At 40.2% G+C, this 25,371-nt stretch overlaps 1 protein-coding gene across 1 annotated transcript in view; it reads right to left on the bottom strand.

Annotated features, from left to right (window-relative positions):
* Positions 1 to 25,371, bottom strand: part of LOC102803969 (trafficking protein particle complex subunit 9-like) — a 187,138-nt gene that overhangs the window by 17,475 nt on the left and 144,292 nt on the right. The window contains exons 19-20 of the mRNA XM_085508182.1: positions 2,034 to 2,148; positions 403 to 595 (exon numbers count right to left, since the gene is read on the bottom strand). Of these exons, the coding sequence (XP_085364308.1) occupies positions 403 to 595; positions 2,034 to 2,148 (308 nt within the window). The remainder of the gene's footprint in view (positions 1 to 402; positions 596 to 2,033; positions 2,149 to 25,371) is intronic.

The following is a 25,371-nucleotide window of genomic DNA, read 5'->3' as shown; positions in this document are numbered from 1 at the left end:
ACAGTGAACAGTGGACTATATCCACCAGACTCACTCAGTACAGTCTATGATGACAGTGAACAGTTGACTATATCCACCAGACTCACTCAGTACAGTCTATGATGACAGTGAACAGTTGACTATATCCAACCAGACTCACTCAGTACAGTCTATGATGACAGTGAACAGTTGACTATATCCACCAGACTCACTCAGTACAGTCTATGATGACAGTGAACAGTGGACTATATCGACCAGACTCACTCAGTACAGTCTATGATGACAGTGAACAGTTGACTATATCCACCAGACTAACTCAGTACAGTCTATGATGACAGTGAACAGTTGACTATATCCACCAGACTCACTCAGTACAGTCTATGATGACAGTGAACAGTGGGCTAACAAATAACAAATACTTACCACTATTGTTACAGACATCCACGCACACACTGATGGTGGTACCAATTTTAAAACTCAAAGACTCATTTGAGAAATGTAAATTGTCATTGATTTTCACCTCCCACTGTATTGGACTTGGTTTCATATTTTCCACCATAAATGAGGTGAAATTCATGCCACTAATACAAGCAGTACCACTCTTCTGCTCTGATAAGTGAAATTAATTAAGGACAACTCGTTTGTAAAAATAACAGCAATATAAATTTTTGCTAAAATACATAAAACAAGCAGCCTGTTGGCTGAAATAGCTCTGCTGTTAGCAAAGCACATTTCAATTAAAGAACTGAAGATATCATTAGAAAATGAACAATATGTATAGTATCAAAGCAATCGGACTTGCGTTTTCAACAAGACGTGGAAAATATCACTTTTTACTGAAAAAGACAATAATATTTAATAAAATTAGAGAATTGAAGATATCACTGTTCACCAGTCAGCCATATTAGTTTGAATCAGAGAAAAAATACGACATGCACCTATAACCCAATATGTATAATCACCATACCAACTTTGATCAAAATCGTCCTAGTCATCTCAGAGAAACAGCTCAGAACATGAAAAAATGACAATTTAGCACTTTTACATGAAAAATAGGCGTCAGTCAGCCATAATGAATCAAATCACAAAAATAATGATGGTGTAGTTGTATCTCTTGGTATACTATCTTTGTACAACAGAAACGTTCATGGCATTCAAGAGAAAGTAGCATGGGTACCATGAAAAACAAGATGGCCGCCAGTCGACCATATTTGTTCGAATCACGGAAAAAAAATAACGTGCATCTACAACATAATATGTATGATCATCATACCAACTTTGATCCAAATCGGCCCAGTCACCTCCGAGAAACTGCTGCGGACATGTTTAGGTATCAGAAATAGCAAAGTTTACATCCAAAATGGCTGCCAGTCGGCCATTTTTACTCAGTTCATAAAGAAACTTGACACGCATAGGTAAGACATTATGCACTGTCTGCATGTAAAGTTTGAATGAAATTTGTCAATGGGTGCCCGAGATATAGCTCCAGACGTACGTACATACGGATGGAACTAACCCAAATTAATAGTCGTCCGAACGGGGACTAAAAGTTAGAGAATAAAAGATATTATCACGAAATGAACAAATCCAAGAGAAGTCCACTTGTAGTACCTATATATATATAATATCAAACAATCACAATCACTCATATGATAAGCTTCGCTCGACAAAGTCGACAGTGGAGCTAAAAAGAGACGATTGTCATAATATGATGCTGCACATTAACCAAACCATACCTGTGATGATAAGGCCTGTATTAGGTAGGACACCATGAGCGGAATGTCATAAACAAATCCCAAAATGAAAATCTACAATCTCCCACATTTAATTAAATAAACTCCCCCAAGTGTGTTTAGGATTCTAGGTGCCATGTTGAACTACCCTGGAAACTCACTAATTATGTAAATTCTCTTATTTTTGGTATCCTAATGTTATGATAATAATGAGAGTATAATAAACATGACATAATATTTAATTTGACTCAAACCTCCTTAAATCAGCTAGTGTCATTGTTAAGTAGTGTTGCATTGTGGGTATTCAGACAAAAAGGATATTATCCTCCACTTGATATCAACAAGATCAGACAGATGTCGTGCGTATGCCAAAGATGGCTTTTTATCCTTACACTCTTCTTGTGAAACTGTAAATCTGTTTACAGCAATAGCAATCCTACAAGGGCAAAATTTAATATATGATCAATTTTATTTCAAGTAATGTTCTGTTGTTAAATTTAACCTTAAATACACGAGATGGAGTGACACGGTGATGTACAGCAGTGAAATGGTGATATACAGCAGTGTGGTGGTTATATACAGCAGTGTGGTGGTGATATACAGCAGTGTAATGATGATATACAGCAGTGTGATGGTGATATACAGCAGTGTGATGGTGATATACAGCAGTGTGATGGTGATATACAGCAGTGTGATGGTGATATACAGCAGTTAGATGGTGATATACAGCAGTGAGATGGTGATATACAGCAGTGTGGTGGTGATATACAGCAGTGTAATGATGATATACAGCAGTGTGATGGTGATATACAGCAGTGTGATGGTGATATACAGCAGTGTAATGGTGATATACAGCAGTGTGATGGTGATATACAGCAAAGTGATGGTGATATACAGCAGTGAGATGGTGATATACAGCAGTTAGATGGTGATATACAGCAGTGTGATGGTGATATACAGCAGTGTGGTGGTGATATACAGCAATGTGATGGTGATATACAGCACTGTGATGGTGATATACAGCAGTTAGATGGTGATATACAGCAGTTAAATGGTGATATACAGCAGTGTGATGGTGATATACAGCAATGTGATGGTGATATACAGCAGTGAGATGGTGATATACAGCAGTTAGATGGTGATATACAGCAGTGTGATGGTGATATACAGCAGTGTGATGGTGATATACAGCAGTGTGATGGTGATATACAGCAGTTACATGGTGATATACAGCAGTGTGGTGGTGATATACAGCAGTGTGGTGGTGATATACAGCAGTGTGGTGGTGATATACAGCAGTGTGGTGGTGATATACAGCAGTATGATGGTGATATACAGCAGTGTGATGGTGATATACAGCAGTGTGATGGTGATATACAGCAGTGTGGTGGTGATATACAGCAGTGTAATGGTGAAATACAGCAGTGTAATGGTGATATACAGCAGTGTAATGGTGATATACAGCAGTGTGATGGTGATATACAGCAGTGTGATGGTGATATACAGCAGTTAAATGGTGATATACAGCAGTGTGATGGTGATATACAGCAATGTGATGGTGATATACAGCAGTGAGATGGTGATATACAACAGTTAGATGGTGATATACAGCAGTGTGATGGTGATATACAGCAGTGTGGTGGTGATATACAGCAATGTGATGGTGATATACAGCACTGTGATGGTGATATACAGCAGTTAGATGGTGATATACAGCAGTTAAATGGTGATATACAGCAGTTAAATGGTGATATACAGCAGTGTGATGGTGATATACAGCAATGTGATGGTGATATACAGCAGTGAGATGGTGATATACAGCAGTGTGATGGTGATATACAGCAGTGTGATGGTGATATACAGCAGTGTGGTGGTGATATACAGCAGTGTGATGGTGATATACAGCAGTGTGGTGGTGATATACAGCAATGTGATGGTGATATACAGCACTGTGATGGTGATATACAGCAGTTAGATGGTGATATACAGCAGTTAAATGGTGATATACAGCAGTGTGATGGTGATATACAGCAATGTGATGGTGATATACAGCAGTGAGATGGTGATATACAGCAGTGTGATGGTGATATACAGCAGTGAGATGGTGATATACAGCAGTTACATGGTGATATACAGCAGTGTGGTGGTGATATACAGCAGTGTGGTGGTGATACACAGCAGTGTAATGGTGATATACAGCAGTGTGATGGTGATATACAGCAGTGTGATGGTGATATACAGCAGTGAGATGGTGATATACAGCAGTGTGATGGTGATGTAAAGCAGTGTGATGGTGATATACAGCAATGTGATGGTGATATACAGCAGTGAGATGGTGATATACAGCAGTTAGATGGTGATATACAGCAGTATGATGGTGATATACAGCACTGTGATGGTGATATAGAGCAGTATGATGGTGATATACAGCAGTGTGAAGGTGATATACAGCAGTGTGATGGTGATATACAGCAGTGTGATGGTGATATACAGCAGTTACATGGTGATATACAGCAGTGAGATGGTGATATACAGCAGTGTGGTGGTGATATACAGCAGTGTGATGGTGAATTAGAGCAGTATGATGGTGATATACAGCAGTGTGATGGTGATATACAGCAGTGTAATGGTGATATACAGCAGTGAGATGGTGATATACAGCAGTGTGGTGGTGATATACAGCAGTGTGATGGTGAATTAGAGCAGTATGATGGTGATATACAGCAGTGTGATGGTGATATACAGCAGTGTAATGGTGATGTACAGCAGTATGGTGGTGATATACAGCAGTGTGATGGTGATAAACAGCAGTGAGATGGTGATATACATCAGTGTGATGGTGATATAAAGCAGTGTGATGGTTATATTCAGCAGTGAGATGGTGATATACAGCAGTGAGATGTTGATATACAGCAGTTACATGATGATATACAGCAGTGAGATGGTGATATACAGCAGTTAAATGGTGATATACAGCAGTGTGATGGTGAATTAGAGCAGTATGATGGTGATATACAGCAGTGTGATGGTGATATACAGCAGTGTGATGGTGATATACAACAGTGTAATGGTGATATACAGCAATGAGATGGTGATATACAGCAGTGTGGTGGTGATATACAGCAGTGTGATGGTGAATTAGAGCAGTATGATGGTGAATTAGAGCAGTATGATGGTGATATACAGCAGTGTAATGGTGATGTACAGCAGTATGGTGGTGATATACAGCAGTATGATGGTGATAAACAGCAGTGAGATGGTGATATACATCAGTGTGATGGTGATATAAAGCAGTGTGATGGTTATATTCAGCAGTGAGATGGTGATATACAGCAGTGAGATGGTGATATACAGCAGTATGATGGTGATATACAGCAGTGTGATGGTGATATACAGCAGAGTGGTGGTGATACACAGCAGTGTGGTGGTGATATACAGCAGTGTAATGGTGATATACAGCAGTTAGATGGTGACATACAGCAGTGTGATGGTGATATACAGCAGTGTGATGGTGATATACAGCAGAGAGATGGTTTTATACAGCAATGTGATGGTTATATACATCAGTGTGATGGTGATATACAGCAGTGTGATGGTGATATACAGCAGTGAGATGGTGATATACAGCAGAGAGATGGTTTTATACAGCAATGTGATGGTTATATACATCAGTGTGATGGTGATATACAGCAGTGTGATGGTGATATACAGCAGTGAGATGGTGATATACAGCAGAGAGATGGTTTTATACATCAGTGTGATGGTTATATACATCAGTGTGATGGTGATATACAGCAATGTGATGGTGATATACAGCAGTGTGGTGGTGATGTACAGCAATGTAATGGTGATATACAGCAATTAGATGGTGATATACAGCAGTGTGATGGTGATATACAGCAGTGAGATGGTGATATACAGCAATGTGATGGTGATATACAGCAGTGTGATGGTGATATACAGCAGTGTGATGGTGATATACAGCAGTGAGACGGAGATATACAGCAGTGTGATGGTGATATACAGCAGTGTGATGGTGATATGCAGCAGTGAGACGGAGATATACAGCAGTGTGATGGTGATATACAGCAGTGTGATGGTGATATACAGCAGTTAAATGGTGATATACAGCAGTGTGGTGGTGATATACAGCAATGTGATGGTGATATACAGCAGTGTTACGGTGATATACATCAGTGTGATGGTGATATACAGCAGTGTGGTGGTGATATACAGCAGTGTGATGGTGATATACAGCAGTGTGATGGTGATATACAGCAGTGTGATGGTGATATACAGCAGTATGATGGTGGCATACAGCAGTGTGATGGTGATGTACAGCAGTATGATGGTGATATACAGCAGTGTGATGGTGTTGTACAGCAGTGTGACGGTGATGTACAGCAGAGAGATGGTTATATACAGCAATGTGATGGTTATATACAGCAGTGTGATGGTGGCATACAGCAGAGAGATGGTTTTATACAGCAATGTGATGGTTATATACAGCAGTGTGATGGTGATGTACAGCAGTGTGATGGTGATATACAGCAGTGTGGTGGTGATATACAGCAGTGTAATGGTGATATACAGCAATGAGATGGTGATATACAGCAGTGTGATGGTGAAATACAGCAGTGTGATGGTGATATACAGCAGTGTGATGGTGATATACAGCAGTGTGATGGTGATATACAGCAGTGTGATGGTGATATGCAGCAGTGAGATGGTGATATACAGCAGTGTGATGGTTATATACAGCAATGTGATGGTGATATACAGCAGTGTGATGGTGATGTACAGCAGTGTGATGGTGATATACAGCAGTGTGATGGTGATGTACAGCAGTGTGATGGTGATATACAGCAGTGTGATGGTGATATAGAGCAGTGTAATAGTGATATACAGCAATGAGATGGTGATATACAGCAGTGTGATGGTGATATACAGCAATGTAATGGTGATATACAGCAATGAGATGGTGATATACAGCAGTGTGATGGTGATATACAGCAGTGTGATGTGATATACAGCAGTGTAATGGTGATATACAGCAATGCGATGGTGATATACAGCAGTGTAATGGTGATATACAGCAATGTAATGGTGATATACAGCAGTGTGATGGTGATGTGCAGCAGTGTGATGGTGATATACAGCAGTGTGATTGTGATATACAGCAGTGTAATGGAGATATACAGCAGTGTGATGGTGATATACAGCAGTGTGATGGTGATATACAGCAGTGTGATGGTGATATACAGCAGTGTAATGGTGATATACAGCAATGAGATGGTGATATACAGCAGTGTGATGGTGATATACAGCAGTGTAATGGTGATATACAGCAGTGTGATGGTGATATACAGCAGTGTAATGGTGATATACAGCAATGTAATGGTGATATACAGCAGTGTAATGGTGATATACAGCAATGTAATGGTGATATACAGCAATGAGATGGTGATATACAGCAGTGTGATGGTGATGTACAGCAGTGTGATGGTGATATACAGCAGTGTGATGGTGATATACAGCAGTGTAATGGTGATATACAGCAATGTAATGGTGATATACAGCAGTGTAATGGTGATATACAGCAATGTAATGGTGATATACAGCAATGAGATGGTGATATACAGCAGTGTGATGGTGATATACAGCAGTGTGATGGTGATATACAGCAGTGTAATGGTGATATACAGCAATGAGATGGTGATATACAGCAGTGTGATGGTGATATACAGCAGTGTGATGGTGATATACAGCAGTGTGATGGTGATATACAGCAGTGTGATGGTGATATACAGCAGTGTAATGGTGATATACAGCAATGAGATGGTGATATACAGCAGTGTAATGGTGATATACAGCAATGAAATGGTGATATACAGCAGTGTAATGGTGATATACAGCAATGTAATGGTGATATACAGCAGTGTAATGGTGATATACAGCAGTGTAATGGTGATATACAGCAATGAGATGGTGATATACAGCAGTGTAATGGTGATATACAGCAATGAAATGGTGATCTACAGCAGTGTAATGGTGATATACAGCAATGTAATGGTGATATACAGCAGCGTAATGGTGATATACAGCAATGTAATGGTGATATACAGCAGTGTGATGGTGATATACAGCAGTGTAATGGTGATATACAGCAATGAGATGGTGATATACAGCAGTGTGATGGTGATATACAGCAGTGTGATGGTGATATACAGCAGTGAGATGGTGATATACAGCAGTGTGATGGTGATGTACAGCAATGTAATGGTGATATACAGCAATGAGATGGTGATATACAGCAGTGTAATGGTGATATACAGCAGTGTAATGGTGATATACAGCAATGAGATGGTGATATACAGCAGTGTAATGGTGATATACAGCAATGTAATGGTGATATACAGCAGTGTAATGGTGATATACAGCAATGTAATGGTGATATACAGCAGTGTGATGGTGATATACAGCAGTGTAATGGTGATATACAGCAATGAGATGGTGATATACAGCAGTGTGATGGTGATATACAGCAGTGTGATGGTGATATACAGCAGTGAGATGGTGATATACAGCAGTGTGATGGTGATATACAGCAGTGTGATGGTGATATACAGCAGTGTGATGGTGATATACAGCAGTGTGATGGTGATATGCAGCAGTGAGACGGAAATATACAGCAGTGTGATGGTGATATACAGCAGTGTGATGGTGATATACAGCAGTTAAATGGTGATATACAGCAGTGTGGTGGTGGTGATATACAGCAATGTGATGGTGATATACAGCAGTGTGACGGTGATATACATCAGTGTGATGGTGATATACAGCAGTGTGGTGGTGATATACAGCAGTGTGATGGTGATATACAGCAGTGTGATGGTGATATACAGCAGTGTGATGGTGATATACAGCAGTATGATGGTGGCATACAGCAGTGTGATGGTGATGTACAGCAGTATGATGGTGATATACAGCAGTGTGATGGTGTTGTACAGCAGTGTGACGGTGATGTACAGCAGAGAGATGGTTATATACAGCAATGTGATGGTTATATACAGCAATGTGATGGTTATATACAGCAGTGTGATGGTGGCATACAGCAGAGAGATGGTTTTATACAGCAATGTGATGGTTATATACAGCAGTGTGATGGTGATGTACAGCAGTGTGATGGTGATATACAGCAGTGTGGTGGTGATATACAGCAGTGTAATGGTGATATACAGCAATGAGATGGTGATATACAGCAGTGTGATGGTGAAATACAGCAGTGTGATGGTGATATACAGCAGTGTGATGGTGATATACAGCAGTGTGATGGTGATATGCAGCAGTGAGATGGTGATATACAGCAGTGTGATGGTTATATACAGCAATGTGATGGTGATATACAGCAGTGTGATGGTGATGTACAGCAGTGTGATGGTGATATACAGCAGTGTGATGGTGATGTACAGCAGTGTGATGGTGATATACAGCAGCGTGATGGTGATATACAGCAGTGTAATAGTGATATACAGCAATGAGATGGTGATATACAGCAGTGTGATGGTGATATACAGCAGTGTAATGGTGATATACAGCAATGTAATGGTGATATACAGCAGTGTAATGGTGATATACAGCAATGTAATGGTGATATACAGCAATGAGATGGTGATATACAGCAGTGTGATGGTGTTATACAGCAGTGTGATGTGATATACAGCAGTGTAATGGTGATATACAGCAATGAGATGGTGATATACAGCAGTGTAATGGTGATATACAGCAATGTAATGGTGATATACAGCAGTGTGATGGTGATGTGCAGCAGTGTGATGGTGATATACAGCAGTGTGATGGTGATATACAGCAGTGTAATGGTGATATACAGCAGTGTGATGGTGATATACAGCAGTGTAATGGTGATATACAGCAATGTAATGGTGATATACAGCAGTGTGATGGTGATATACAGCAGTGAGATGGTGATATACAGCAGTTAGATGGTGATATACAGCAGTGTGATGGTGATATACAGCAGTGTGGTGGTGATATACAGCAATGTGATGGTGATATACAGCACTGTGATGGTGATATACAGCAGTTAGATGGTGATATACAGCAGTTAAATGGTGATATACAGCAGTGTGATGGTGATACACAGCAATGTGATGGTGATATACAGCAGTGAGATGGTGATATACAGCAGTTAGATGGTGATATACAGCAGTGTGATGGTGATATACAGCAGTGTGATGGTGATATACAGCAGTGAGATGGTGATATACAGCAGTTACATGGTGATATACAGCAGTGTGGTGGTGATATACAGCAGTGTGGTGGTGATATACAGCAGTGTGGTGGTGATATACAGCAGTGTGGTGGTGATATACAGCAGTATGATGGTGATATACAGCAGTGTGATGGTGATATACAGCAGTGTGATGGTGATATACAGCAGTGTGGTGGTGATATACAGCAGTGTAATGGTGAAATACAGCAGTGTAATGGTGATATACAGCAGTGTAATGGTGATATACAGCAGTGTGATGGTGATATACAGCAGTGTGATGGTGATATACAGCAGTTAAATGGTGATATACAGCAGTGTGATGGTGATATACAGCAATGTGATGGTGATATACAGCAGTGAGATGGTGATATACAACAGTTAGATGGTGATATACAGCAGTGTGATGGTGATATACAGCAGTGTGGTGGTGATATACAGCAATGTGATGGTGATATACAGCACTGTGATGGTGATATACAGCAGTTAGATGGTGATATACAGCAGTTAAATGGTGATATACAGCAGTTAAATGGTGATATACAGCAGTGTGATGGTGATATACAGCAATGTGATGGTGATATACAGCAGTGAGATGGTGATATACAGCAGTGTGATGGTGATATACAGCAGTGTGATGGTGATATACAGCAGTGTGGTGGTGATATACAGCAGTGTGATGGTGATATACAGCAGTGTGGTGGTGATATACAGCAATGTGATGGTGATATACAGCACTGTGATGGTGATATACAGCAGTTAGATGGTGATATACAGCAGTTAAATGGTGATATACAGCAGTGTGATGGTGATATACAGCAATGTGATGGTGATATACAGCAGTGTGATGGTGATATACAGCAGTGAGATGGTGATATACAGCAGTTACATGGTGATATACAGCAGTTACATGGTGATATACAGCAGTGTGGTGGTGATACACAGCAGTGTAATGGTGATATACAGCAGTGTGATGGTGATATACAGCAGTGTGATGGTGATATACAGCAGTGAGATGGTGATATACTGCAGTGTGATGGTGATGTAAAGCAGTGTGATGGTGATATACAGCAATGTGATGGTGATATACAGCAGTGAGATGGTGATATACAGCAGTTAGATGGTGATATACAGCAGTATGATGGTGATATACAGCACTGTGATGGTGATATAGAGCAGTATGATGGTGATATACAGCAGTGTGAAGGTGATATACAGCAGTGTGATGGTGATATACAGCAGTGTGATGGTGATATACAGCAGTTACATGGTGATATACAGCAGTGAGATGGTGATATACAGCAGTGTGGTGGTGATATACAGCAGTGTGATGGTGAATTAGAGCAGTATGATGGTGATATACAGCAGTGTGATGGTGATATACAGCAGTGTAATGGTGATATACAGCAGTGAGATGGTGATATACAGCAGTGTGGTGGTGATATACAGCAGTGTGATGGTGAATTAGAGCAGTATGATGGTGATATACAGCAGTGTGATGGTGATATACAGCAGTGTAATGGTGATGTACAGCAGTATGGTGGTGATATACAGCAGTGTGATGGTGATAAACAGCAGTGAGATGGTGATATACATCAGTGTGATGGTGATATAAAGCAGTGTGATGGTTATATTCAGCAGTGAGATGGTGATATACAGCAGTGAGATGTTGATATACAGCAGTTACATGATGATATACAGCAGTGAGATGGTGATATACAGCAGTTAAATGGTGATATACAGCAGTGTGATGGTGAATTAGAGCAGTATGATGGTGATATACAGCAGTGTGATGGTGATATACAGCAGTGTGATGGTGATATACAACAGTGTAATGGTGATATACAGCAATGAGATGGTGATATACAGCAGTGTGGTGGTGATATACAGCAGTGTGATGGTGAATTAGAGCAGTATGATGGTGAATTAGAGCAGTATGATGGTGATATACAGCAGTGTAATGGTGATGTACAGCAGTATGGTGGTGATATACAGCAGTATGATGGTGATAAACAGCAGTGAGATGGTGATATACATCAGTGTGATGGTGATATAAAGCAGTGTGATGGTTATATTCAGCAGTGAGATGGTGATATACAGCAGTGAGATGGTGATATACAGCAGTATGATGGTGATATACAGCAGTGTGATGGTGATATACAGCAGAGTGGTGGTGATACACAGCAGTGTGGTGGTGATATACAGCAGTGTAATGGTGATATACAGCAGTTAGATGGTGACATACAGCAGTGTGATGGTGATATACAGCAGTGTGATGGTGATATACAGCAGAGAGATGGTTTTATACAGCAATGTGATGGTTATATACATCAGTGTGATGGTGATATACAGCAGTGTGATGGTGATATACAGCAGTGAGATGGTGATATACAGCAGAGAGATGGTTTTATACAGCAATGTGATGGTTATATACATCAGTGTGATGGTGATATACAGCAGTGTGATGGTGATATACAGCAGTGAGATGGTGATATACAGCAGAGAGATGGTTTTATACATCAGTGTGATGGTTATATACATCAGTGTGATGGTGATATACAGCAATGTGATGGTGATATACAGCAGTGTGGTGGTGATGTACAGCAATGTAATGGTGATATACAGCAATTAGATGGTGATATACAGCAGTGTGATGGTGATATACAGCAGTGAGATGGTGATATACAGCAATGTGATGGTGATATACAGCAGTGTGATGGTGATATACAGCAGTGTGATGGTGATATACAGCAGTGAGACGGAGATATACAGCAGTGTGATGGTGATATACAGCAGTGTGATGGTGATATGCAGCAGTGAGACGGAGATATACAGCAGTGTGATGGTGATATACAGCAGTGTGATGGTGATATACAGCAGTTAAATGGTGATATACAGCAGTGTGGTGGTGATATACAGCAATGTGATGGTGATATACAGCAGTGTTACGGTGATATACATCAGTGTGATGGTGATATACAGCAGTGTGGTGGTGATATACAGCAGTGTGATGGTGATATACAGCAGTGTGATGGTGATATACAGCAGTGTGATGGTGATATACAGCAGTATGATGGTGGCATACAGCAGTGTGATGGTGATGTACAGCAGTATGATGGTGATATACAGCAGTGTGATGGTGTTGTACAGCAGTGTGACGGTGATGTACAGCAGAGAGATGGTTATATACAGCAATGTGATGGTTATATACAGCAGTGTGATGGTGGCATACAGCAGAGAGATGGTTTTATACAGCAATGTGATGGTTATATACAGCAGTGTGATGGTGATGTACAGCAGTGTGATGGTGATATACAGCAGTGTGGTGGTGATATACAGCAGTGTAATGGTGATATACAGCAATGAGATGGTGATATACAGCAGTGTGATGGTGAAATACAGCAGTGTGATGGTGATATACAGCAGTGTGATGGTGATATACAGCAGTGTGATGGTGATATACAGCAGTGTGATGGTGATATGCAGCAGTGAGATGGTGATATACAGCAGTGTGATGGTTATATACAGCAATGTGATGGTGATATACAGCAGTGTGATGGTGATGTACAGCAGTGTGATGGTGATATACAGCAGTGTGATGGTGATGTACAGCAGTGTGATGGTGATATACAGCAGTGTGATGGTGATATAGAGCAGTGTAATAGTGATATACAGCAATGAGATGGTGATATACAGCAGTGTGATGGTGATATACAGCAGTGTAATGGTGATATACAGCAATGTAATGGTGATATACAGCAATGAGATGGTGATATACAGCAGTGTGATGGTGATATACAGCAGTGTGATGTGATATACAGCAGTGTAATGGTGATATACAGCAATGCGATGGTGATATACAGCAGTGTAATGGTGATATACAACAATGTAATGGTGATATACAGCAGTGTGATGGTGATGTGCAGCAGTGTGATGGTGATATACAGCAGTGTGATTGTGATATACAGCAGTGTAATGGAGATATACAGCAGTGTGATGGTGATATACAGCAGTGTGATGGTGATATACAGCAGTGTAATGGTGATATACAGCAATGAGATGGTGATATACAGCAGTGGGATGGTGATATACAGCAGTGTAATGGTGATATACAGCAGTGTGATGGTGATATACAGCAGTGTAATGGTGATATACAGCAATGTAATGGTGATATACAGCAGTGTAATGGTGATATACAGCAATGTAATGGTGATATACAGCAATGAGATGGTGATATACAGCAGTGTGATGGTGATGTACAGCAGTGTGATGGTGATATACAGCAGTGTGATGGTGATATACAGCAGTGTAATGGTGATATACAGCAATGTAATGGTGATATACAGCAGTGTAATGGTGATATACAGCAATGTAATGGTGATATACAGCAATGAGATGGTGATATACAGCAGTGTGATGGTGATATACAGCAGTGTGATGGTGATATACAGCAGTGTAATGGTGATATACAGCAATGAGATGGTGATATACAGCAGTGTGATGGTGATATACAGCAGTGTGATGGTGATATACAGCAGTGTGATGGTGATATACAGCAGTGTGATGGTGATATACAGCAGTGTAATGGTGATATACAGCAATGAGATGGTGATATACAGCAGTGTAATGGTGATATACAGCAATGAAATGGTGATATACAGCAGTGTAATGGTGATATACAGCAATGTAATGGTGATATACAGCAGTGTAATGGTGATATACAGCAGTGTAATGGTGATATACAGCAATGAGATGGTGATATACAGCAGTGTAATGGTGATATACAGCAATGAAATGGTGATCTACAGCAGTGTAATGGTGATATACAGCAATGAGATGGTGATATACAGCAGTGTAATGGTGATATACAGCAGTGTAATGGTGATATACAGCAATGAGATGGTGATATACAGCAGTGTAATGGTGATATACAGCAATGTAATGGTGATATACAGCAGTGTAATGGTGATATACAGCAATGTAATGGTGATATACAGCAGTGTGATGGTGATATACAGCAGTGTAATGGTGATATACAGCAATGAGATGGTGATATACAGCAGTGTGATGGTGATATACAGCAGTGTGATGGTGATATACAGCAGTGAGATGGTGATATACAGCAGTGTGATGGTGATATACAGCAGTGTGATGGTGATATACAGCAGTGTGATGGTGATATACAGCAGTGTGATGGTGATATGCAGCAGTGAGACGGAAATATACAGCAGTGTGATGGTGATATACAGCAGTGTGATGGTGATATACAGCAGTTAAATGGTGATATACAGCAGTGTGGTGGTGGTGATATACAGCAATGTGATGGTGATATACAGCAGTGTGACGGTGATATACATCAGTGTGATGGTGATATACAGCAGTGTGGTGGTGATATACAGCAGTGTGATGGTGATATACAGCAGTGTGATGGTGATATACAGCAGTGTGATGGTGATATACAGCAGTATGATGGTGGCATACAGCAGTGTGATGGTGATGTACAGCAGTATGATGGTGATATACAGCAGTGTGATGGTGTTGTACAGCAGTGTGACGGTGATGTACAGCAGAGAGATGGTTATATACAGCAATGTGATGGTTATATACAGCAATGTGATGGTTATATACAGCAGTGTGATGGTGGCATACAGCAGAGAGATGGTTTTATACAGCAATGTGATGGTTATATACAGCAGTGTGATGGTGATGTACAGCAGTGTGATGGTGATATACAGCAGTGTGGTGGTGATATACAGCAGTGTAATGGTGATATACAGCAATGAGATGGTGATATACAGCAGTGTGATGGTGAAATACAGCAGTGTGATGGTGATATACAGCAGTGTGATAGTGATATACAGCAGTGTGATGGTGATATGCAGCAGTGAGATGGTGATATACAGCAGTGTGATGGTTATATACAGCAATGTGATGGTGATATACAGCAGTGTGATGGTGATGTACAGCAGTGTGATGGTGATATACAGCAGTGTGATGGTGATGTACAGCAGTGTGATGGTGATATACAGCAGTGTGATGGTGATATACAGCAGTGTAATAGTGATATACAGCAATGAGATGGTGATATACAGCAGTGTGATGGTGATATACAGCAGTGTAATGGTGATATACAGCAATGTAATGGTGATATACAGCAGTGTAATGGTGATATACAGCAATGTAATGGTGATATACAGCAATGAGATGGTGATATACAGCAGTGTGATGGTGTTATACAGCAGTGTGATGTGATATACAGCAGTGTAATGGTGATATACAGCAATGAGATGGTGATATACAGCAGTGTAATGGTGATATACAGCAATGTAATGGTGATATACAGCAGTGTGATGGTGATGTGCAGCAGTGTGATGGTGATATACAGCAGTGTGATGGTGATATACAGCAGTGTAATGGTGATATACAGCAGTGTGATGGTGATATACAGCAGTGTAATGGTGATATACAGCAATGTAATGGTGATATACAGCAGTGTGATGGTGATATACAGCAGTGTAATGGTGATATACAGCAATGTAATGGTGATATACAGCAGTGTAATGGTGATATACAGCAATGTAATGGTGATATACAGCAATGAGATGGTGATATACAGCAGTGTGATGGTGATGTACAGCAGTGTGATGGTGATATACAGCAGTGTGATGGTGATATACAGCAGTGTGATGGTGATATACAGCAGTGTAATGGTGATATACAGCAATGTAATGGTGATATACAGCAGTGTAATGGTGATATACAGCAATGTAATGGTGATATACAGCAATGAGATGGTGATATACAGCAGTGTGATGGTGATATACAGCAGTGTGATGGTGATATACAGCAGTGTAATGGTGATATACAGCAATGAGATGGTGATATACAGCAGTGTGATGGTGATATACAGCAGTGTGATGGTGATATACAGCAGTGTGATGGTGATATACAGCAGTGTAATGGTGATATACAGCAATGAGATGGTGATATACAGCAGTGTGATGGTGATATACAGCAGTGTAATGGTGATATACAGCAGTGTAATGGTGATATACAGCAATGAGATGGTGATATACAGCAGTGTAATGGTGATATACAGCAATGTAATGGTGATATACAACAGTGTAATGGTGATATACAGCAGTGTAATGGAGATATACAGCAGTGTGATGGTGATATACAGCAGTGTGATGGTGATATACAGCAGTGTAATGGTGATATACAGCAATGAGATGGTGATATACAGCAGTGTGATGGTGATATACAGCAGTGTAATGGTGATATACAGCAGTGTGATGGTGATATACAGCAGTGTAATGGTGATATACAGCAATGTAATGGTGATATACAGCAGTGTAATGGTGATATACAGCAATGTAATGGTGATATACAGCAATGAGATGGTGATATACAGCAGTGTGATGGTGATGTACAGCAGTGTGATGGTGATATACAGCAGTGTGATGGTGATATACAGCAGTGTAATGGTGATATACAGCAATGTAATGGTGATATACAGCAGTGTAATGGTGATATACAGCAATGTAATGGTGATATACAGCAATGAGATGGTGATATACAGCAGTGTGATGGTGATATACAGCAGTGTGATGGTGATATACAGCAGTGTAATGGTGATATACAGCAATGAGATGGTGATATACAGCAGTGTGATGGTTATATACAGCAGTGTGATGGTGATATACAGCAGTGTGATGGTGATATACAGCAGTGTAATGGTGATATACAGCAATGAGATGGTGATATACAGCAGTGTAATGGTGATATACAGCAATGAAATGGTGATATACAGCAGTGTAATGGTGATATACAGCAATGTAATGGTGATATACAGCAGTGTAATGGTGATATACAGCAGTGTAATGGTGATATACAGCAATGAGATGGTGATCTACAGCAGTGTAATGGTGATATACAGCAATGTAATGGTGATATACAGCAGTGTAATGGTGATATACAGCAATGTAATGGTGATATACAGCAGTGTGATGGTGATATACAGCAGTGTAATGGTGATATACAGCAATGAGATGGTGATATACAGCAGTGTGATGGTGATATACAGCAGTGTGATGGTGATATACAGCAGTGAGATGGTGATATACAGCAGTGTGATGGTGATGTACAGCAATGTAATGGTGATATACAGCAATGAGATGGTGATATACAGCAGTGTAATGGTGATATACAGCAGTGTAATGGTGATATACAGCAATGAGATGGTGATATACAGCAGTGTAATGGTGATATACAGCAATGTAATGGTGATATACAGCAGTGTAATGGTGATATACAGCAATGTGATGGTGATATACAGCAGTGTGATGGTGATATACAGCAGTGTAATGGTGATATACAGCAATGAGATGGTGATATACAGCAGTGTGATGGTGATATACAGCAGTGTGATGGTGATATACAGCAGTGAGATGGTGATATACAGCAGTGTGATGGTGATATACAGCAGTGTGATGGTGATATACAGCAGTGTGATGGTGATATACAGCAGTGTGATGGTGATATGCAGCAGTGAGACGGAAATATACAGCAGTGTGATGGTGATATACAGCAGTGTGATGGTGATATACAGCAGTTAAATGGTGATATACAGCAGTGTGGTGGTGGTGATATACAGCAATGTGATGGTGATATACAGCAGTGTGACGGCGATATACATCAGTGTGATGGTGATATACAGCAGTGTGGTGGTGATATACAGCAGTGTGATGGTGATATACAGCAGTGTGATGGTGATATACAGCAGTGTGATGGTGATATACAGCAGTATGATGGTGGCATACAGCAGTGTGATGGTGATGTACAGCAGTATGATGGTGATATACAGCAGTGTGATGGTGTTGTACAGCAGTGTGACGGTGATGTACAGCAGAGAGATGGTTATATACAGCAATGTGATGGTTATATACAGCAATGTGATGGTTATATACAGCAGTGTGATGGTGGCATACAGCAGAGAGATGGTTTTATACAGCAATGTGATGGTTATATACAGCAGTGTGATGGTGATGTACAGCAGTGTGATGGTGATATACAGCAGTGTGGTGGTGATATACAGCAGTGTAATGGTGATATACAGCAATGAGATGGTGATATACAGCAGTGTGATGGTGAAATACAGCAGTGTGATGGTGATATACAGCAGTGTGATGGTGATATACAGCAGTGTGATGGTGATATGCAGCAGTGAGATGGTGATATACAGCAGTGTGATGGTTATATACAGCAATGTGATGGTGATATACAGCAGTGTGATGGTGATGTACAGCAGTGTGATGGTGATATACAGCAGTGTGATGGTGATGTACAGCAGTGTGATGGTGATATACAGCAGTGTGATGGTGATATACAGCAGTGTAATAGTGATATACAGCAATGAGATGGTGATATACAGCAGTGTGATGGTGATATACAGCAGTGTAATGGTGATATACAGCAATGTAATGGTGATATACAGCAGTGTAATGGTGATATACAGCAATGTAATGGTGATATACAGCAATGAGATGGTGATATACAGCAGTGTGATGGTGTTATACAGCAGTGTGATGTGATATACAGCAGTGTAATGGTGATATACAGCAATGAGATGGTGATATACAGCAGTGTAATGGTGATATACAGCAATGTAATGGTGATATACAGCAGTGTGATGGTGATGTGCAGCAGTGTGATGGTGATATACAGCAGTGTGATTGTGATATACAGCAGTGTAATGGTGATATACAGCAGTGTGATGGTGATATACAACAGTGTGATGGTGATATACAGCAGTGTAATGGTGATATACAGCAATGAGATGGTGATATACAGCAGTGTGATGGTGATATACAGCAGTGTAATGGTGATATACAGCAGTGTGATGGTGATATACAGCAGTGTAATGGTGATATACAGCAATGTAATGGTGATATACAGCAGTGTAATGGTGATATACAGCAATGTAATGGTGATATACAGCAATGAGATGGTGATATACAGCAGTGTGATGGTGATGTACAGCAGTGTGATGGTGATATACAGCAGTGTGATGGTGATATACAGCAGTGTGATGGTGATATACAGCAGTGTAATGGTGATATACAGCAATGTAATGGTGATATACAGCAGTGTAATGGTGATATACAGCAATGTAATGGTGATATACAGCAATGAGATGGTGATATACAGCAGTGTGATGGTGATATACAGCAGTGTGATGGTGATATACAGCAGTGTAATGGTGATATACAGCATTGAGATGGTGATATACAGCAGTGTGATGGTGATATACAGCAGTGTGATGGTGATATACAGCAGTGTGATGGTGATATACAGCAGTGTAATGGTGATATACAGCAATGAGATGGTGATATACAGCAGTGTAATGGTGATATACAGCAATGTAATGGTGATATACAACAGTGTAATGGTGATATACAGCAGTGTAATGGTGATATACAGCAATGAGATGGTGATCTACAGCAGTGTAATGGTGATATACAGCAATGTAATGGTGATATACAGCAGTGTAATGGTTATATACAGCAATGTAATGGTGATATACAGCAGTGTGATGGTGATATACAGCAGTGTAATGGTGATATACAGCAATGAGATGGTGATATACAGCAGTGTGATGGTGATATACAGCAGTGTGATGGTGATATACAGCAGTGAGATGGTGATATACAGCAGTGTGATGGTGATGTACAGCAGTGTGATGGTGATGTACAGCAATGTAATGGTGATATACAGCAATGAGATGGTGATATACAGCAGTGTAATGGTGATATACAGCAGTGTAATGGTGATATACAGTAATGAGATGGTGATATACAGCAGTGTAATGGTGATATACAGCAATGTAATGGTGATATACAGCAGTGTAATGGTGATATACAGCAATGTAATGGTGATATACAGCAGTGTGATGGTGATATACAGCAGTGTAATGGTGATATACAGCAATGAGATGGTGATATACAGCAGTGTGATGGTGATATACAGCAGTGTGATGGTGATATACAGCAGTGAGATGGTGATATACAGCAGTGTGATGGTGATATACAGCAGTGTGATGGTGATATACAGCAGTGTGATGGTGATATACAGCAGTGTAATGGTGATATACAGCAATGAGATGGTGATATACAGCAGTGTAATGGTGATATACAGCAATGTAATGGTGATATACAGCAGTGTAATGGTGATATACAGCAATGTAATGGTGATATACAGCAGTGTGATGGTGATATACAGCAATGTAATGGTGATATACAGCAGTGTGATGGTGATATACAGCAGTATGATGGTGGCATACAGCAGTGTGATGGTGATGTACAGCAATGTAATGGTGATATACAGCAGTGTAATGGTGATATACAGCAATGTAATGGTGATATACAGCAATGAGATGGTGATATACAGCAGTGTGATGGTGATATACAGCAGTGTGATGGTGATATACAGCAGTGTAATGGTGATATACAGCAATGAGATGGTGATATACAGCAGTGTGATGGTGATATACAGCAGTGTGATGGTGATATACAGCAGTGTGATGGTGATATACAGCAGTGTAATGGTGATATACAGCAATGAGATGGTGATATACAGCAGTGTAATGGTGATATACAGCAATGTAATGGTGATATACAACAGTGTAATGGTGATATACAGCAGTGTAATGGTGATATACAGCAATGAGATGGTGATCTACAGCAGTGTAATGGTGATATACAGCAATGTAATGGTGATATACAGCAGTGTAATGGTGATATACAGCAATGTAATGGTGATATACAGCAGTGTGATGGTGATATACAGCAGTGTAATGGTGATATACAGCAATGAGATGGTGATATACAGCAGTGTGATGGTGATATACAGCAGTGTGATGGTGATATACAGCAGTGAGATGGTGATATACAGCAGTGTGATGGTGATGTACAGCAGTGTGATGGTGATGTACAGCAATGTAATGGTGATATACAGCAATGAGATGGTGATATACAGCAGTGTAATGGTGATATACAGCAGTGTAATGGTGATATACAGCAATGAGATGGTGATATACAGCAGTGTAATGGTGATATACAGCAATGTAATGGTGATATACAGCAGTGTAATGGTGATATACAGCAATGTAATGGTGATATACAGCAGTGTGATGGTGATATACAGCAGTGTAATGGTGATATACAGCAATGAGATGGTGATATACAGCAGTGTGATGGTGATATACAGCAGTGTGATGGTGATATACAGCAGTGAGATGGTGATATACAGCAGTGTGATGGTGATATACAGCAGTGTGATGGTGATATACAGCAGTGTGATGGTGATATACAGCAGTGTAATGGTGATATACAGCAATGAGATGGTGATATACAGCAGTGTAATGGTGATATACAGCAATGTAATGGTGATATACAGCAGTGTAATGGTGATATACAGCAATGTAATGGTGATATACAGCAGTGTGATGGTGATATACAGCAATGTAATGGTGATATACAGCAGTGTGATGGTGATATACAGCAGTGAGATGGTGATATACAGCAGTGTGATGGTGATGTACAGCCATGTAATGGTGATATACAGCAGTGTGATGGTGATATACAGCAGTGTAATGGTGATATACAGCAATGTAATGGTGATATACAGCAATGTAATGGTGATATACAGCAGTGTAATGGTGATATACAGCAATGAGATGGTGATATACAGCAGTGTAATGGTGATATACAGCAGTGTAATGGTGATATACAGCAGTGAGATGGTGATATACAGCAGTGTAATGGTGATATACAGCAGTGTGATGGTGATATACAGCAGTGTGATGGTGATATACAGCAGTTAAATGGTGATATACAGCAGTGTGATGGTGATATACAGCAATGTGATGGTGATATACAGCAGTGAGATGGTGATATACAACAGTTAGATGGTGATATACAGCAGTGTGATGGTGATATACAGCAGTGTGGTGGTGATATACAGCAATGTGATGGTGATATACAGCACTGTGATGGTGATATACAGCAGTTAGATGGTGATATACAGCAGTTAAATGGTGATATACAGCAGTTAAATGGTGATATACAGCAGTGTGATGGTGATATACAGCAATGTGATGGTGATATACAGCAGTGAGATGGTGATATACAGCAATGTGATGGTGATATACAGCAGTGTGGTGGTGATATACAGCAGTGTGATGGTGATATACAGCAGTGTGATGGTGATATACAGCAGTTAGATGGCGATATACAGCAGTTAAATGGTGATATACAGCAGTGTGATGGTGATATACAGCAATGTGATGGTGATATACAGCAGTGAGATGGTGATATACAGCAGTTAGATGGTGATATACAGCAGTGTGATGGTGATATACAGCAGTGTGATGGTGATATACAGCAGTGAGATGGTGATATACAGCAGTTACATGGTGATATACAGCAGTGTGGTGGTGATATACAGCAGTGTGGTGGTGATATACAGCAGTGTGGTGGTGATATACAGCAGTGTGGTGGTGATATACAGCAGTATGATGGTGATATACAGCAGTGTGATGGTGATATACAGCAGTGTGATGGTGATATACAGCAGTGTGGTGGTGATATACAGCAGTGTAATGGTGAAATACAGCAGTGTAATGGTGATATACAGCAGTGTAATGGTGATATACAGCAGTGTGATGGTGATATACAGCAGTGTAATGATGATATACAGCAGTGTGATGGTGATATACAGCAGTGTGATGGTGATATACAGCAGTGTGATGGTGATATACAGCAGTGTGGTGGTGATATACAGCAATGTGATGGTGATATACAGCAGTGTGATGGTGATATACAGCAGTTAGATGGTGATATACAGCAGTGAGATGGTGATATACAGCAGTGTGGTGGTGATATACAGCAGTGTAATGATGATATACAGCAGTGTGATGGTGATATACAGCAGTGTGATGGTGATATACAGCAGTGTAATGGTGATATACAGCAGTGTGATGGTGATATACAGCAATGTGATGGTGATATACAGCAGTGAGATGGTGATATACAGCAGTTAGATGGTGATATACAGCAGTGTGATGGTGATATACAGCAGTGTGATGGTGATATACAGCAGTGTGGTGGTGATATACAGCAATGTGATGGTGATATACAGCACTGTGATGGTGATATACAGCAGTTAGATGGTGATATACAGCAGTTAAATGGTGATATACAGCAGTTAAATGGTGATATACAGCAATGTGATGGTGATATACAGCAGTGAGATGGTGATATACAGCAGTTAGATGGTGATATACAGCAGTGTGATGGTGATATACAGCAGTGTGATGGTGATATACAGCAGTGAGATGGTGATATACAGCAGTTACATGGTGATATACAGCAGTGTGGTGGTGATATACAGCAGTGTGGTGGTGATATACAGCAGTGTGGTGGTGATATACAGCAGTGTGGTGGTGATATACAGCAGTATGATGGTGATATACAGCAGTGTGATGGTGATATACAGCAGTGTGATGGTGATATACAGCAGTGTGGTGGTGATATACAGCAGTGTAATGGTGAAATACAGCAGTGTAATGGTGATATACAGCAGTGTAATGGTGATATACAGCAGTGTGATGGTGATATACAGCAGTGTGATGGTGATATACAGCAGTTAAATGGTGATATACAGCAGTGTGATGGTGATATACAGCAATGTGATGGTGATATACAGCAGTGAGATGGTGATATACAACAGTTAGATGGTGATATACAGCAGTGTGATGGTGATATACAGCAGTGTGGTGGTGATATACAGCAATGTGATGGTGATATACAGCACTGTGATGGTGATATACAGCAGTTAGATGGTGATATACAGCAGTTAAATGGTGATATACAGCAGTTAAATGGTGATATACAGCAGTGTGATGGTGATATACAGCAATGTGATGGTGATATACAGCAGTGAGATGGTGATATACAGCAGTGTGATGGTGATATACAGCAGTGTGATGGTGATATACAGCAGTGTGGTGGTGATATACAGCAGTGTGATGGTGATATACAGCAGTGTGGTGGTGATATACAGCAATGTGATGGTGATATACAGCACTGTGATGGTGATATACAGCAGTTAGATGGTGATATACAGCAGTTAAATGGTGATATACAGCAGTGTGATGGTGATATACAGCAATGTGATGGTGATATACAGCAGTGAGATGGTGATATACAGCAGTGTGATGGTGATATACAGCAGTGAGATGGTGATATACAGCAGTGTGGTGGTGATATACAGCAGTGTGATGGTGATATACAGCAGTTACATGGTGAT

The sequence above is a fragment of the Saccoglossus kowalevskii genome, chromosome 14, assembly GCF_978046115.1.
Source record: "Saccoglossus kowalevskii chromosome 14, keSacKowa6.1, whole genome shotgun sequence".
In the NCBI taxonomy this organism is placed as follows: domain Eukaryota; kingdom Metazoa; phylum Hemichordata; class Enteropneusta; family Harrimaniidae; genus Saccoglossus; species Saccoglossus kowalevskii.
The sequence above is the reverse complement of the archived record's forward strand: the minus strand, read 5'-3'. Positions and strand labels throughout refer to the sequence as shown.